The sequence below is a fragment of the Hesperophylax consimilis genome, chromosome 18 (genome assembly GCF_061612785.1).
Source record: "Hesperophylax consimilis isolate HC1 chromosome 18, BYU_Hcon_1.0, whole genome shotgun sequence".
Classification (NCBI taxonomy): Eukaryota; Metazoa; Arthropoda; class Insecta; order Trichoptera; family Limnephilidae; genus Hesperophylax; species Hesperophylax consimilis.
Window position 1 is genome coordinate 11594143 of NC_142853.1, and position 19392 is coordinate 11613534.

The window sequence follows — 19392 nt, forward strand, 5'->3', positions numbered from 1 at the left end:
ATTAGGAGAAATAAAATAATAGTATCTACCAATCTAAGAAAAATTCGACGTGGATTATATTTACAAGACACCAACAGACTGTACCATTTAACATCGATTTGAAGGTAACAACTTATATTTAATAGGAATTCTAGTGTGTCGTTCTTTACTTATATCATACAATTTAATTAATTTTACATAACTCAAGTGGGAAAATAAGACGAATGTTATTTAAATGTGTAATACTTCGGAAGCTAGTCGATAGAAATCACCAGTAAAGATTATAACATTAATTTATAATTTTATTCCATACATTAATTAAAAACAATCATTAAACGTATAATCATACGTCAAATTAATACTTCAATAATAATATTATTAAGTACACTCAAGTTGCTTGGTGATAAGAATTCCTTATCATTAAATAATGGTACAAATTTTAAAATTATTATTTACGTTATAATGTTATTATTGATTTTATCAAGTCTATATTAGATAGTTATGTTTTAGAAGAATGGAATGGATTTAAATTGTATGAAATGCACACGACATTACAAATATTTTTAATTAATTAATAAGTGGCCGATGATTTACGCATTATCTTTAATTTTAATTTGTAAATTTCAATAATAGTTTTGTATATTTTTTAAATTTAAATTAAGTGCTGATTGCTAATCACTGGTTATTGTTGCGTAATATATTTCCTATCTAATAATCGTCTAAGCCCTATGTAACACACACGAACAACTGTACATAGTTTACAATTTAATGCACCAACTGCTGTTAGTAATGCAGTTTACGCTAATATTTACAATATAATATTAACAGTTCATAATATACAATGATATTATTGACATTAAAATATGCCAAAGTAATATTATTTACATTTAAAATGTTGAAGAAAACATCCCACAAAGTTATAAGAATTTTTTTTCACCGGTTTGCAAAAAAATTGTGGAGTTGTTTCTTCTAGACTTCTTATTAAAAGAAATAAGAATTGCAAAAACACTATACGAAATTATTGGTTTGCACACAATTATTGGTGGTTCGATCTAAGTTTTAAAACTCCACTATCTACATTCCCTACAAATTGCGATTGAAGATAAATATATTATTTTATATCTTTGAGGAACTTTTTTGTGAATCTTGGAATTTATAGTGGCTATATTTATTACCACCAGCATCTCGGCTGTGGTGGCATGCCTGGTTGGCAGGGTGGCAGGAGAAGTGGTGCCATGTCCCCTGGGCCCCTTGCACCTGCACAGGGTCTTCCATCCCTCACCAGAACAGGTACTGCAACCCTTCTGGGAGAAGACAGAGATCCTTGTTCTTGCATGCCTTTCTCTTGGTGAGCCCTCTTTGTCTTGTACCTGTGGTTTTGGAACCAGATCTTTACTTGTGTCGGGGTCAACCTTATCAGGCTGGCCAAATGTTCTCTTTCAGGAGCTGAAAGGTATCTCTGTTGCCTGAATCTCCTCTCCAATTCGTACGTTTGAGCTTTTGAGAAAAGTACCCGTCGCTTGCGCTTTTTGTGCGCCTGCATTTGTCCTGTCATGTTGATGTCTTCGTCATCATCTTCTTGGTCATCATCGAGGGATTCGTCAGGTCTTCTGGGAGGTCCCAGGGAGGCCATGGGGACATCGGATGCTGCGGGAGATGTGCTATCAGGACTTGCTTGCTGTCCTATTAATCCTGTTGACAAAGATAAAATATACTCATTAGATAATGTTAAGGGACTTAAAATTGTAACGAATAACTAACAAATAATCGGGGAGCGTACGTAGCTAGATTTATCCACTGGAAGATTAATGATATTCCAAAATGATTATCGGACCAGTCACAATTGAACATGAAAATGTAGATCAACGTAGAAAAGTTATCATAAGCGCTCCTTAATTATCCATTAGATGTATTATGTAACAACTTCTGTATTTCATGAGGGTATCATTCTCACAGCGGAATAAAGCTAGTCGCTCGCCGTATCTATTTCAACGTAATTTATGAGTAGGTCATTATTCAAAAACAACGAATTTTTCAAAGGCATTGAATATGAAAATTTGTGTCTTAATGAAACATCGCCGATAATTAAATCAATCAAGGCGATAGGATACCCCGTGTGAATTACATTTAATAAATCATCAATTGATATCTTGGTCACTTTCATTCAGGAACATGAATAAAGGAGAGGAGAGTCTATTGAAATTCTCGGAGAATACTGAACGCTGTGAGGAGAAACATTGCCCTTTGATAAATCATAACTGATGGTAATATTCCAGTCAGATGCCAGTCCTTCCCACTTCATCAATCATCGTTGGGCCTAATTAATGGACTTTTTGCGGTAGGTTCACGGAAGGCTGTGTGAAATGAAATATTTTCCGTTATAAAGAAAATCAAACAATATTATTCTATTGCATCGCACGGGTTCGGTTCTTTGTGGCTTTTGCTATAATTATGTCCTTCTTTGCCTCCACTAAACACTATTTGCATTATATCATTAGATGTTTGTTCAAGTCAGGTCATTATTTAACAATTTCACATGCTACCTAGGTGAATATTTCTGTTCTAGATTAGGTGAGTTACGGATATCAATTTATAGTTTGAAGTACCATCAATAATAAGATTTATGAAACTGGATAGCTGATCCCTAAAGAGGCTTCTTTCTTCTATAATAAGCCTGTAGAATGAAGAAGTGTTGAGGTGGCATGGAACACCGTATCCTTAGGTATAAGGAACTAAAGGAAGATAGAAGACGATAGGAGATCGAACAAGTGGAGGCATTTCAGGGAGGTGGGTAGGACTCTCAAATGGTTTTAGCACTGATGATGACGCAGTTTCTCATCAGATCTTCACGGCATCTCAAATAGTACTCTCAGATATTGATAGAAACATCCATTTCAACTCAATCTTCATTCGATATTAATCTAATTAATTTCGTCTATTACATCAAACGATAAAAAGGCACGCCCATCAGAGACAAAAAGTCGTTACACGGTAATAAATTTCAACTGTAAAAAAAACGCGGACAAAAGTTTACCTGGCCGAGAATAATGCGATAGGAATTTTGTGATGATATTTTTTGCGGATATCCTTCGCTATCCGTAAACAGGATAAAGTTATAGCCTGATCTTAATGGCGGCAGTAAAATATAATATAGTTTAGTTTGGATCTAGCTGCAGTAGGTTCCATGACGGATCGCTATTGTATTCTGCCTATTGTCGAGATGGAGACCGAATTGGGGCGTTTCGGGGTGTGATTTGATTTTTCGGTTCAAAGTTTTTCGCAGCTGCCATTTTAGATTTACGATCGGCGGTGAAATGCGGTGGGTTAAATTAGAGGGAAGCCTTTTCTGGGGTTTTCAATTCATCTCTCAGGTCTCTGCGAGCTCAATTTATAAATGGGTTTTTATAAATATCCATAAGTGCGAACATTTAAAGTATTCAACTTTTGTTTTATTAAAGGTGCAAAGCTTATAAGTTTTTTTTTTGTATTAGGCAATTCACCCTAAGAAGAGTTATAAGTTTTTTAATGTCGACTGATGCGTTGTGATTTACGATTGAACTTCTTTTGTGTCTTTTAAAATTTAGAAAAATTATGAATGGCTAATCATGTTTTAACATATTTATAAAATGGCTTAATACACGTTCCTAAGTATCTTAAGAAACATTGATACATGAATAATAAATATTCGCGTTCATTTCTTTTCCTATGATACATCATAGGAAATCTACGTAGATGTATATATTATTACTAGTAGTTTTGGAACAGTTGTAGACTTCTCGTCCAAAAAGGCCTGTTTCTAATTTTCTTTTATTTAATAAATTAAATTAAAATTTCTCCTTAAATCGTAAGATTTGTAGGCAGGTACTTAAATACCTACCTACTTAATTATAATCAACATGTTTTAAGTGGCATAATCTCTATTTCAAGTAAGGAATTATACAATTTTTAGAAAGAAACGTCACTATCTCGATGAAAATTCTTATTTCAATCTTTAATCAACCATTAAAACCCCGTAGTGATATGTAAATACGAATGTTAGAGGGATAATATTGAAAAATGATTATAATTAAGCGAAAATGGTGAAAATATTTAATAAAATACGACTCGTTTGAAATACAGCAAAAATCTCTGGATAAACGCGTTATTTGTATTTAAAGATACACTGTGAATTTTTCCATGCCTATAACACATTAAATAATAGAACAAAACGTGTTTTTAATAATTTTCGTAGCTTACTTAGCGATTTTATTCTATCAAGGGAATTTCATATAATTAACTTTTCGGCATAACAATTGTATAGATATTATCTTCAAAAATTACATTTATTTTTTGGATCTTAAAAACTTCGAGAAAACTTAATAGAATAGTTAAAGAGAAACTTGTTGTAAATCGAAAAATCGGGTATGCGGGGCCTTAAAATGTTACCATGAACGTACAAGCACTTGAACAGACAGGTGAAAACATTCAAGATAAAACATTCATTAATAAGGAATTATATTCGTGTGAATTTTGCGTAGTGTTTATTCATTTAGTTTTGAAGATAATAATTTATTCGAACTGTGTTTAGCCTACTCGTATTTATTTTAGGTACTTGAACACCCCTGGATAAAAGCCAAATCAGTGGCAAATAGAAGCTGGTTTCTCTACGGGGTTAGGGTTGCACCCCTGCAGTACAGATTTGGAGGGAGGGAGTAAATACAGTTTAAGTAGCGCTGTTAGCGCACAATGCACTCGGTATGTTCGTGTTATTTGTTCGAGCGTTCTGAAACCTAACCGATACAAAAACTGTACTCTTTTTTAAAGAGATTCCCAATCTGTTAAGTTTAGTAAAAATATTTTTAAAAAATTGTAAAATAATGTGCTGTTTTCTAAAGTTGACGAGAACCTTTATATTAAAAACTATTTCTAGAATGAAATTTCAGTTTTGAATGCGATTTTCATTAAATTACGGTTATTGATTTTAAAATAATTATTAATAATTTCAAATCAATTATATGGCTTTATTACTAATTAAAACGCCTCTTTAACTCTCTTCCATTTTTTTTAATAACATTTTATATGTATTATTTTTAAAAGTTATAAATAATTATCATAAAAGTCTAATTAAAATGGAATTCACAATAAATTTTTAAAAGGTTGTAAAATTAAAAAGTGTCCATAAGTAAATTTTCCCTTTATTGAGGCCATAATTTAAATATTTTCATTTAAATAAAAAAGTGCAATTATTATTGGATATTATCAACTTTATTCAAATATTTTACCTATGGTACTGATAGTTGTAATCGTAATCAAATTGGAGTTATCCTGATGGAACACATTATCTAAACACATAAAAAAAGTTTTAAAAAAAATTGAACACTTTATATTTATTTCATGAGATGGGGGTTCGGCTATAAAAAACTTAAGTCTGGGAAGATATGACACGATCAAGTGAATCAGATACTCGAGTCAGGCCATGCTGAGAATCAGAATAACAGAAGAGTATGTATGAATGTGAATGAGGCAAGGAGTTTGTGCCGAGACTGAGTTGTTTGGTGGTCCGTCTACTCTGTCTACCCCTGCGGGGAAACGGCGTGATTGTTAGTTATTAAGAAACAATATCTGTATTTCAGCGACAATTTACTAATATAATCATTTTTGATTTATCATGAAAGTTTTATTTTTCTTGAAGGAATACATATACCTAATCCTGTTCTACAACTTCTGCTGAAAATAATATCTATGTAATCCATTTAATTTAAGACATCTGCCTTAATTTGAGATACCTAGTCATAATTAAGGTAATTGTTCTTTATATATTTTAATTGTATTTTAGGGAATTTCAACGATTAAATTCATCGTATATTTTCAACAACTGTTTATTCAACCACCTTTCGAGAACCACTTTCGGATAACAAACGAATAAACGAGTGCAAGGATCAACCGAGATTCCATATTAGTTCTTGATGTAAGTGTGAAAAAATATGTAGGGACCAAGAGCCAATTCAAAAAGTCCCCCTAAATTAGTACAATGGTGTTGGAATTAATTATCATTGCGTTTATTTCTCTCCTGCTGGCAGTTTAGTAGTGGGCTTTTTTGTTTGGCCATGTTATCGGGGGTTTTTTGGCTACGTGATATGGCAACATTACGGGATAGATTTTTAGAAGGAGTGCCTCCCTCTATTCCTACTTTGCAGAGTCATTTTAATACAATTCGAATTCCATGGAAATTATTATATTATTTTGTTCTCTTAAGATGGGTTATTTCACAGAATTCAAACAATTCATCAGATTTCAACATTCATTTTCAGGCTTTGTGAAAGTCCTATTAAAGTTCTTATATCGTTATAGGCTAGTTGCTAGACAGAACTAAAATATTAACAGAACTTGAAAAAATCTTTCGCAGAACTTGAAAATTAAGTTTGAAATTGTTCGTTCAAATTCTCTGAAACAACCCGTCCTTAACATACATTATTTGTATAATTATTGGTAATTTATTGGAAAATCTGTGTCATTTTCTGGCTTCATGAAATTCGCAGAGCGGTCGTGAATCAGTATAACAACGCGACTATTTTCAGCTATACACACCATTTTTACCGTTAGCTATGGAGCTTTGAAATTCATTTTACTGTCAAATAATACCTACGAAAAGACGCCATGTTTTTTGCAGTCTATGTTTAAATACATTTATTTGAATTACGATTTTGTTTTCTTTATCAATTAATCAATTCAAATGAATAAATTAATTAATTGAATGGAATCATGAAATTAGCAATTAACCCACTTCACGACATCAGGTCGAGCTAAAACACGGCAGATAGAGTTGTGTTCGATGACAATGCATTCTTTTAACTTTATTGGCACTGTATTTAAAAATTTACAACAGTTAATATACGAAATAAATAACAGTCAAACCAAATATGCCATTTTTTTAAATTGGCTACCAGCCGACCCAATAGATAGTTGAAAACTAGGTCAAAACGAAAAACAACTAGGTCGATAATTAAAATTAGATGTATTGAAGTAAAAAAAAACTTGGTTTGGTTTTTTCAATTAAAATCTAACTTTTACGTATTTTAGTTTAGTAATTTAAAATTTTAATTAAGATAATAAACTACTAAATTTCAGCTAATATAACAAAGTAAGTAAGATAAAAGCATTTTAGTCATGAATAGTACCTATCTATGAAGGGTTTGGCTTGCACCCCTCTGAATTTTATTACAACAATTCCCCCTTGATACCGGTGTTGCCAGTTATTAGGCGGGTACTTTATTGTTATTGTTACAATTGGGTGGGGTTTTAGTTATTACACAATGAGCCCAACTCGGAGTGCTTGTCCGCCATTAAATAATGTTACCGCGGTGGATTTGCGCAGACGCCATCTTGTAATTAGGCATGATAAAATGTTATAATATATGTTGGTAGTGATGGGAAAATCACAATAATACTAGAGTAAGTAGAAGTACAGTACGTATGTCTAGGAAATGGGTACACCTCGACATGGTTAACTTTTCAGTTGGTGGCGTCGTTAATGTGCATTTTGTGGAAACAAAAAAAAAGGTTTTCAAAAAGTGGTTTTTCGTTCGTTAAGTTTAAATTTAATGGTAATCGTTTAAGAAATTACTGTTAAATATCAATGTATCAAGTACATAACGAATTTTTCGATGACGGTATAAGCAGTGACTTTAGAGTGTGATAGAATGTTAAGTTTTAAAAATTTGAGATTGTTGATGTTGTATTCAAAAACGATTTTTGTATGAAGATTTTCATGAAATTTCAGTATGGTAGTACGCTGCACCGATTTCCTGAAAACCTTTGTACAAACAACCGAATTTAACAACATCAATAATGCCATGTTTTTTAAATATTATCTAGTACACCCAAAAGTCACGAGCAGTCACTGTACGCAAGAAAATCAAGTAACTAACAAACAACAACTAACATTGTAAACAAGTACTCACAAGGTAAAATACCGGTTTTTTATGTTTTAGGATGGCACTTGCGGCGTTTTTACACTAACAGTCGGCTCTATGTATAATTATTTTTTTTTATAATTACCTACTATTAAATCTATATTATAAGTAGGTACTACCTAATTTTACCTTTAATAAAAATTACAAATATTGATAGAAAACACTAACAAATTTGTGTCAAGGATAAAAGTCGAGCGATTTTTGGCATTTTATGCCAAGTTTGCAAAAGCGTTCTGAGTGATCGCTTACCATAATGTGGCAAATTTATAGGAGTTTAATATATCATTGGCTTTCAAATATTTCGATATTAATATGTTGAGAAATTTTATTAATTAAATAATATGGTAAATGTGTATAAATACATATATGACACTAATCGCTCGAGTGGATGAGAGATGTTGCTCATGTTAGTCATATAAACATGATGCACAAAATACAAAACAGCTTTCCATTGAAACAAATTATCATTCAAATCCACAAAAATGTAGAGATTGCAAAAATATTTAATACGAAACGACAAAAAGTAATTTTGACACGAAAACGAATGTTTCAGAGAATATTGGTAGTAGAATCGTGTGAGTGCTGCTCGAAGTAAGTACTATGTGTTGGTATTGGGTATACGAGTGAGCTATCAACCTATAGATACTGTAGTATCTGTGCAGATTGAATGGCGAATTGGGGAATTACGGATATAAAAATCTCAACAGCGGTTATCTTCTTCACAGAGGATTATCTTCAACAAGTGCACTTATTTTGGGGACAGATAGCCAGGAACAGGTGTCGAAAACCTTTTTCAGGCAAAAAAATACCTTCCTAGTTGCACATTGAAATTTCCTAGCAATTTCACCTAGAAAGTTATTGCATTGCAATTGCACATTTACAGTACCTACCTTATTGTAGCCGATAAACACGAACCGCCTTACTCATTAGATTTTTAACGTCGAATTTATCATAGAATTTCAATGTTTATTTGGTAAAGCCGGTATCGAGCTTCGTTTAAGACCGTTTTAACCAATGAAACGCCATGGTGTCAAGTTTTTTAGTAAAACTATAACTAACTAACCATAACATCTTTTCCCGCAGGGGTATGCAGAGAAGCGGACCCTCCAAACAACTGTGTATTTGCAAACACTCCTTCAGTAATATTCCTACATCGTTTCCTATATGTTCTTATTTTATTCTCTGTTAAACTCTTGACATGATAACAAACGGAGAAAAATGAGCAAAAAAATACAGTTTTTTTCAATTTCATTAATTTTTGGGGAAAAACGTCAAGTAAGCGTAAAATTATGTATCGTTAGTCCAAGATAGGAGAATGCTGTTTTCAGAGTACATTACCTAATGCAATAATATGATATACACACTCCGCACTCTTGTAAATGGTGTAGATTACATAGTTAGTGCAAGTCCCCCATCATAGCGCAAGGATCTTTTTCGCCTATAATGCGAGTGTGCAAAATTGACAGTTTTTGGTTTATACGGAACCCTTTTATGTATGTTTGTTTAAAAAAAAACACGAATGTTGTTTCACCTAACTGCACGTTATTTCAAGTGAAAATAATCTAAGCACTTTCAAAACAAATAAAGACAATCGAACGATTTATGAAAATATGTTCCAAATATTCAAATTATGTACTAAATATTGATATGTAAGCAGGTACTTCAATACGTCACTGAAATGCTTAAAATATATTTTTTAATTATTGTCTCCACCGAAAGTTGTCGATCCCTTCCCCAATTTCCTCTCGAGCACTTTGACACCTGAAGTGGAGTAATACACATGTTATATTGGTCTAATTGTATGCATATCTCCAGTGATTCCTATCAAATGGGTAAATTGACACGATTCTAATCACCGCTTGAAAATAGTGCGACTAAGCCACTAAATTTCCACTTGATACAATTATCATAATTAAAAATTACTCACAGAGCTGAATTTGGATGCCATTTTTATTAACAACAATGCCTAAATTAAATAATAGATTCTTCTAGAAGAATCACACTAGTGTGTTCGAAGTGACAATTCAACACACTTTTGAAAAGTGATATAACGTCATTAGAAACGATGAAAAAAAATTTTTTTAACCTAACCTAACCTACTTAACCCAGTTAATAAAGTTTTTCCTTCATCACTTTCCATGACTTTATAAAGATGTGATGAATTATCATTGTGATGATTTATACGGTCACCAATTTTACAAAAAACAAGAACGCTATTACAAAAATTCATTAGAAACGATGAAATTTTTTTTTTTAACCTAACCTAACCTAATAAACCCAGTTAATAAAGTTTTTGCTTCATCACTTTCCATGACTTTATATAACTTTTTAAAGACGTGATGAATTATCATTGTGATGATTTATCCGGTCACTAATTTTACAAAAAACAAGAACGTTATTACAAAAATATTGTCATCTGGAGCATGGCGTCAATTTAGCGCCGGCGATCAGGAAGTTAAATTAAAACTACATAATTAAAAAGAAGATATACTATCAGATGTAACTCACAACTAGATTTCAGAAAATCATTCCTAAAAATAAATTACTACATTACCTACGTCACATACTATTAAATCTATCGGAATTACCAAAATAATACATATCTTCTCATTAACGTTATTTCCCTAATTTTTTCAAAGGCTCGTAAAGGGATATCTTTCAAAATAGCGCTGCAAAAATTAGTAATTATCAGATATTTGAAACATTTCCTCGAATTCTGCTCTGTCCAAGAGTCAAGTACCTACTTTTAGGATTGAATCCTGAGTGCCAAATTGTCAAGTGAGTGAAAAATGATGATTACGATAAAGAATTAATCAATGCCATTAATGTTAATTTGGTAATTTAGCGTGTTTAAGATATGGCAGAAGTGCTCTCGACTCAACAGCGGCTTTCTCATTCATATCTCAATTGTTTTGACAATAAATCAATTGGTGGCCATTTCGTGATTTATCGATTTACTGCGCCGGTACTTGACTTTAAATTATTTTAGTTAATTTTTTTTTAACATTATATCAAGTATTTTAGAGGGAACCTACTTTCCAATGCTTTGCCTGATTCATCACAAACTGATGTGCCTGTTTCATGCGTACAGGAAATAGTATGCGGCAAAGCATTCTAAATTTATAAGGAAATTATTCACAGGAGATCTCTTTTGGTTGGGGAGTAAATGTTCTTTTTATTACTTTCTAAGTAAATAGGACACGAATTTTTAAATTAGGTTTAATCATTATTTGGCGATAAACGATATATCGGCTGACGACAAGGTGCCCTAGATCTCTAAGAATATGTCGCGGGGAAGCTGCTTTCAAAGATAATTCAATCTCCTTTAAATTTCGCATAATTACTGTGAGTACTATGTGTAGCGCGGAAGATATTATTGCTGCACGAATAAACTGATATTTCTCCATGCTCTACACAATATATATCTACGCTGGTAAAAGACTTTGCAAGGTTCTCCTCTCTCCAAAAATCAACCAATATCATACTATCGGTATCTCCCGTGTTGTCAAGCAATACAACGCGCGCGCTCAAATTCTACATATAGTATGATATGTTTATGAACTAAAAGACAGGACAATTGAGAAGGCCTGATACATTTATATCGAAAAATGAAAAATATTTCTATAAATAACTACTTTAGGAATGGGTTGTTTTACGATGTCATGTTAGGTTGGATGTAAATGCTTGTATGAATAATTAGAGTTCTTACCGTGCTGTTCAGGGTGAAGGGTCCAGGGGGCATGTAGGGGTCTGTCCGTGACGGTGTAGGGCGCCGCGGGGGCAGGGTCCTGCGCCCCACCCCCCGCCCCGCCACTGCGGCCTTCCGGCATATCCAGGATGTCGCATATGTGGAAGCCAGAGGGCCTCTGGCCTGGGGCTTTCATGCCATCCAAGAGCCTGAACCAAACAGGAGAAATCTGTTAATATTTGAACTCTGATCAAATGTTTGAAAAATGTTGGCTTATCAGAGCACCGGAAATCTTACACAGGTATAGTATGTAAAATATATTTTTTAAACATTTTATTTCAATTGTGATTTTCTCTAAAACTGATTCATTTTTGATTCAAAATCGTATTCAGTTATTTTGAAGTCACAACATCAATTAAAATATATCAAAGCATAATTTTGGTGATAATATTGTTTACGAGTATGTCTTTCATAGCTTACTACTTTATAAAACAATATTGTTGCACCACACATATACTAATGTTCTAGTATTCTTTATCTTGTAATGTAGGTGGCTTAAAAAAACTATCCAGATATCTAAAATAATCCAGATTAGAGCAATGAGACAATTTTGTAAGTATACTAACTAATATAAATCAACACAGAAAATGTTTAAGGTATTAAAAATAATGAGTGTCAAACAAGGAATATTCTATAACGTTTTAATCTTTATCTTCAAATATTTCAATCATTTAATCTCAACTTACTTTCGAGACTGACTATTTTTCCTAAGACTTCCCCACGCACCATACAACACAGAAATGAAACATTAGACTACAAAGATTGAACACATTAAAAACACAGAATTGTAAACTGTATAAAGGTATCCAAATGTATAGTTTAATTCCCAGTGAAATTGTACCTAGAATAAACATGTAAGAAAACTATAGAAATCATGTAATAAGTATTAAAAATAAGCTATTAGTAAGTTAAATTGTTAAAATGTATGTTTATTATTATATTAGACCATGTGAAGTGAGAATTAGCTTAGCGGATGAGGTACAAGGTAATCCTCACTCTTTTAAGAATATTGGTGTGGTACAAGATAATCCTGACTCTGTTAAATATGAAAGTATAAGATAATCATGATTCTGTTAAGCATGTATGTATAAGAAAATCCTGACTCAGTTAAGCATGTAGATTTAGGTACACGATAATGTGACTGACTCTGTTAAGTATGTAGGTATAAGATAATCTTTACTATTGCTGATATTACTGATATTTAAAAAAAATCTGGCGCTGTAATAATTAGGCAAGTAATATTAGTAGGTATATGTATATGAATGGTAGGTTCCTTATATTTTCAACCTAATCCGTGACGTGCAAATAGTGGGCAATAAGCAACATGGTGGTAGGTACATGTGGAATTTCCTTTTCGTGGAAGGTAAATCTCGAAATTTCAGAGGGTTTCCCCAGACTGGCAATATTTTTGAAAGGAAAGGAATAACAGAGAGGTAGCTACTATCATAACTACAATTTTAAGTTATGAGGCCCTTGGAGAAACACCGACTACCTGCTAAACACATTCGTCTAGTATTATTCATATTACAAATAGGTTGCAATGTAAGCAAAAACTTTATCTAATTAATTTTCACTGGTTAACTATTTATAAATTTTATTTTATCCATTTGTACATCAAAGTTTACAAATGTTTAATTTATCATAACTTACATACATACATTGTTACATTTTTATTATTATTTACAATTTATTTTGATTAATATGTCTACAATCCAGCTTGAATCTATCAATTGTTGCAGACTTCATATCGCACTAAATTAGGCCACTAATACCAATCTTTCTCTAAATATTATGAAGGTACACATTTTGAAGCATAGGCTTGTTTGATCTTGCTAATACCCGTGTTTTTCGAGATTTTTTTTCACAACAGGTAAGAAGCAACAATGTAGAATAAAATTTTAAAACAAATCTATTTTAGAATGTAGGTAGGGGTACGTATTCTCACGTCACGTATTCTCAAAGAAGCCGTTCAATTATTTGAAGTCACGTTCGGCTTTTACAATCCACTCATTCTGAAGATGCGATTGATTCCTCAAGGGCTGTTAGTGTGGGCTTTAGTTCTTCAGAGAAGTGGACCTTCTCTTCATGGTCATTGAGATCCATGGAGATGTCAATATAATACCCATTTCCCAGGACTCGACAGGTAAGTAGTATAGAAGTTTCTTTAGAATAAAATGCATCACGTAGAGAATTTAAAAAAAATGTATTTTTTCTTCTCACACTTTTTACCAGTCAGAATGAATGACTAAGTACAAATATTTTCTGCATATTTGACATTTTGTGTTAAGTAGTTTAATACGAGAAAAGCGCATTGGGATATGTATCTATAAACCATTATATGACTGGAAAGGCTCGTGAGCTTTTGCGTGGGTTGAATTTTAATTAATATTTGGATGGTGTTAGATTATTATAAATAGCGTCTCTTTGGTAGTTAATAGTCTGGCGTCAGAAGGGATTCAAGGTACAATCGCCAATATTGCTCGCTAATATTCCAAGAATTTAAACAAGACGTTTTGAAGTCACACGCTAGAACCTTAAAGAATGCCGCCAAATAAACAGATGTTAGAGCCTTCGACTAGCCAAAAACACGTGTTAAGATGAAACACCTGAGAAGCCTACCCCAAGGGTGTACTCAGGCATTTAACAGGTCATCGAGAAGTCGGGTGCGGGGTAGAAGTAGAAGGTAGAAGTATAGCAGGCACGTTCCTCCGAATAATCCTCCCGCCCCATTGTGACGGCACGTAAAATTAATAAGCAAATACCTGTAATGCAGATACCAGTCCAGGTTGGTGTCTGGGTGTTGGGCCGCGGTATGGGTTCGGTTGTTTCTAAGAAAATAGAAATAAAAATAGCTGTAGTTTTCATAGAATTTGGAAGAATGGGAGATTGATGGATGACGGAGATTCGAAGGCTATAAGGAAAGAAATTTGTCGTGTTCATAATGTGATGGGGTTCAAAACGCGTAATATTTAGAATTTGAATGGCGTCATCAATTTAAAGAGCTTAAAGTAATATTTTTTTAAACATAAATCATTTTTTGTATATAAGGCCTCAGGTAGAAAATGTCTCAAATATGGGTAAAATCGTGAACATCGAAGGAGGTATTTGCAAGCATGTTTGTATGTATATGTACAGACGTGGTAGATTTGACATCACAAGTACAGATATAACTTTAAGGATCTCTTCAAAATTCGTATTGATGTTTTAATACGATTTATTGTAAGTTGGGCCTGTGGCAGATAATAGTGATTATAAGGAATGAATGTACGTACGAATATATTACATATAATTAAAACATTAATGGAAGACGATTTTTACACAAAATGAATTTCTAATAAGGAACATAATGAAGAAGATACAAGAAGGTGAATGTAAACATGTGAATTATTTAGGTAGTATTCTATTTTATAGAGAAATAATTTTCTTTCAATGCGGACGTTAACTTAATAAAGTCGTATGGTGTCGGCTGTTAAACGATTGAATAACGATTTTATCGCCGGGTCCGTTAACTCGGATTCATTGGCTGACTGGCTGAAAGCTTCCGGAGGGGAGAATCCGCTGATCATCCTCCTAACCCATCCAACTACCACTACCCAGTCAGCTACCCGACTACCCATCTACCAAGTACCCAACTACCCTGCCAACAAGTAATTCCGCTTACTAAGCTCATTCAAATGCTTTCGCACAGAAAATTATATAATTCGCATCATTTTTATCTTCCATCCACTTACGCAACTTATCACGACGCGGAGGTAGATGAAAAAATATAGGGTCGCAGACTTTCCAGGAAGAACGATCAAGCGAATCAATTACTTGAGACAGGTCGTACGAAAACTTGAAATAATAGAGGAGAATATATTTAAGTTAAAAGGTGGAATATTAATTTATTTTTTAAATGACTGGAATCCCTTACTGAGGTGACATTACTGAAAGATATATACAAGTAGGTAATAGGTGAATTCATAAATTTATAAACGAAGCATGAAACAGAACAAGACATAGAAAAATAAAAAGATAACGGTCATAACTATGAATTGAAACCAGGATCTTCTGTCTTACCGGGACAGACGTCTTAAACCACTCGACCATTGGGACCTATTTATTAAGCGTCATATTTGTCGATCTCATATTTCAAATTCAGGATAAACAAATAACATTTTTTAAATGGAAATGAAGTTTCTATTGAAATTGGTTTGTAATCTAGATAGTGTCTCGGATAAAAAAATACGATTTATTTTATCTGGGATACCTTGACTTTTTATTTTTCTATTATCTTCTTCTTCAATTATACATAACAATTATGGGTATATTCTTTAATAATAATTTAAAAGTAAAAGCTGTTTCTAATAAAGATCTGGTTATAAATCCCACAAAGCTTGCTCTGCGTTTTATTCCCTTACGGAGGTACGAGTAGGTAGTTATGTTATGAACGTATATCATTGCACTTTTCATAGAGACGTAATTAATCGTCTAAGGAAATGGTCTGAGTGCACAACAATGTAAATCATAGGGAGTAAATTGAGTATCAAATTACAGAGGAAGAAAATATCTATTTATCTTTCCTTACGTAAGGGTAGGTAATGTTGCATATCATTAGTGATTATTATTTTAGGACCTTATCATCAATCACCATAAACGATAATTTATCAAACGTGTTTTGTAGGGCCTTTAATATAAATGAAATGCAAGATTTTTTTTAAAGTAGAGATTGTCCCATTGTGACATCATAGATTGTGCATTTCTTGCACATGTTTCTGAAACTCAAGATGTGCTTTGACCACCCGTATGATGTTTCTAACACTCGACGGACAGGAAATCAACGGACAAAGGACTTAAAATAACAATAATATCCACTTTAGACCTTTCCACGTTGCTAACAGCAGTTTGAACCCTCCATCCCTTAATTCAGTTTGAAGATATTTCTTATGCTGTCTTCGAAAGTTTTCAGAATCTAGGTTTCATAAATAATGTCGCTAGCCTTTGAGACGAGTAGACGTTCTAAAGAAACATAAGATATTATAAAACAGACGAAACCTTATAAAATATACAAAGATAATTTAATTAAAATTTATATAAATTTTATGTGACTAACAATCTTTAAAAAAAAAAAAAAACATTATTTTGTCTATCTAAATTTGCGTATACAATAATATACCCAATTCCACAAACACTGTCTTGGTAACGATGATTACCTTAATTTACCTCAAATTACTGGCCTACCCAAGGTGATTACTGATTACAGTGATTACCCAAGGGAAAAACAATATTAATTACTCCATTATGAAGTTCTATTGAAACCTTTTAACATAATACCACAATCACGAATTCAGGTAAAGATGAACCTACCTGATTTAGGAATAAATAATAATATTACAGAATTGGGATAGGTTTTAGTTCTAGGAATAATTAGGCAGGAATAATTTGCTGGGAATATTTGAAATAAGGGCCTTTCTGGTGATATAAGTTCGAAAATGTACAATAATCTCGTGTGTAAATTAATTGTTAGATTAGGTGTGATAACCTAATCTTAAACATATGTCATACTAGCTAACAATGTACCCGGCGTTGCTAGGGGTTATCCTCAGGAGATAGACATAAAACATTTAAGGCTTTTGTTGTAGGCCTTTTTAAGATATACAATTCCGTATTACATTATTTTGATGCATCTCATAAGGTTTAGCCAGCGTTAGCGCCCGAATATTTTTTTACGACTTGATTACAAAACATAGTCTTTTCTCTACTTTCTATAAATATAACATGCATGTATTATATATAAAAACCTTCAACGAGAAATTCTCTAAATGAATGTGAACTAAGCGCACAAACAGACAGGCGCGGATAGCGACTTTATTTTATATTATTTAATAATTAATGAAAGTATTTCATTTTGCGCATTTTTTTTCTCTGTTTCTTTTTATTACTAAATCCAAACCTGTCCAACGTATCGGTACTTACATTTTCAAAGCTCCTAGAATCTATAAGCATGTCTCCGTCTAGGTTTTGTGAGCCGTGCGACGCATGACCCAGACAAATACGAGCAAGAATCAAGCAATAGTTGAGCATTAACGCAAAGGCCCGAAATTCATTTCGTTTGCCCTTTCGACTACTAAATGTGGACCGGGCTACTGGTCAACACCAGTTTTGATTGTTTATGTAATAATTAAGTGGATTAGTAATTTTATAGGTTTTTAAATTACCTTGAAATAAACAAATACAAATATTTTTTCTAACTTGACTACGAATTTTATATCCAATATCAAAATCTAAGCTTTTGTCATCTTGACAACTTCTGACGAAAGATAGTAGATTAATTTTTGAAATAATTACCCTGGTAAAGGAGTAGCGAGAGAGGGGTATAGCAGCCTCGGCCAGGGCGGCAGAAGGGCGGGCGGCCAACCCAACGGGAAGGGCGGGGCGCCCAAACCAAACAGCCTCTCGAGTAACTCCTGCTCGTGCCCGCCGCCCACCCATCGCTCTGCAGTCTTCCCAATCATCGCGGCTACTTTAGGCTTGTTTTTCACAGTGCATTAGTCTTAAATGTGACCACAACTCTATTGAAGAAAGTTGCCAAATGTCAGGAAAAACTTTTAAAAATAAATTTCCTTTTTCAACTTTTCACAGTTTTTTGGGCTTTTCAAGATTTTCACTGAATTTGTATCTGCGTTAAAAATATGTAGGTATTTTTCCACTTTTTTATATTGTCTTTATAAAGTTTGATAATAGTGTCACCGGGAACTGAAGTTTTTATAAAATTTTCAATACATCGAATTTATCGAACACTTTTTGATTAAAAATGTAAATTGTATCGGCAGAAGAAAACACGCGAAATCACAATAAGAATAATAATAATAGTTTAGTATCGGTCACTCATGAGACTAACACTCGACTCGGTGGCGCAATGGTCGCTTCTTCACTGAACAACACTCGGTCGAGTGGCCATCGAGGCAACCACCCCATCAACCCTCCCCCTCCCATCTCCTCGGCTCGTGAAAGCCTCTCATACGCCACCCTCTCACCGCCAAGGGTGCACTCAACCAATGGCAAGCCTGTGCGACGGAGGCGGGGCTGGATCCGGCCAATCGCAACCTCTCCTCGCACCTTTTCATATCGATTCTCAAAAAAAAAACCCGCTAAGTGATTCTTTAGAATGTGACTTATGAAAAGAAGCGAAAGAGAATTGTGGAGAACGCTCGCGAGCTAGGCACGTTCTAAGCGAGTTTTTGAGTGATTTTTTAGGCCGTGATTGCAGCGAGCCACGAGCACTGTTGATTGTTATCACACTTTAACATGGCAAAACTCTCACACGCTGGGTTTTAACACGCGTTGTTCCCTTTTTAATAAATAACTGATAGTTGGTAGGTACTCACACTTTCACTGAGTTATACGTTACCTGATATACAAATATTCGACACCTCTTTATAAAGCTGGATTAATAGTATACTTAATAACATTAATAAATAGTTTATAAATTCAATTTTATTATTTACAAACAGCTACAGAAAAATATACTCACCTGTTAGGTCTATATATGTATATTAAAAAGATTACGACTCTGCACGCAAAGGACACTATAGTAAAATCATTGTATATTACATGATTTTACATTTGCTAAAAACCTTATTAATCGTTTTATATCGAATTAATTGACAGAGTTCCTAACAGAGTATGTTTTATGAGGACGGCGGAGCACGTGTTCATACAAATACTGATACG

The 19392-nt window shown here is 33.4% G+C and overlaps 1 protein-coding gene across 1 annotated transcript; it reads right to left on the reverse strand.

The window, feature by feature from the left end:
• Positions 1-1150: 1150 nt before the first annotated feature.
• Positions 1151-18173, reverse strand: LOC149415378 (homeobox protein Nkx-2.2-like). The gene is made up of 3 exons (XM_089642206.1): positions 18007-18173; positions 11641-11828; positions 1151-1671 (listed from the first exon to the last, which is right to left on the reverse strand). Exons 1-3 carry the CDS (start codon positions 18171-18173, stop codon positions 1151-1153), a joined length of 876 nt encoding a protein of 291 aa, XP_089498332.1.
• Positions 18174-19392: the final 1219 nt, after the last annotated feature.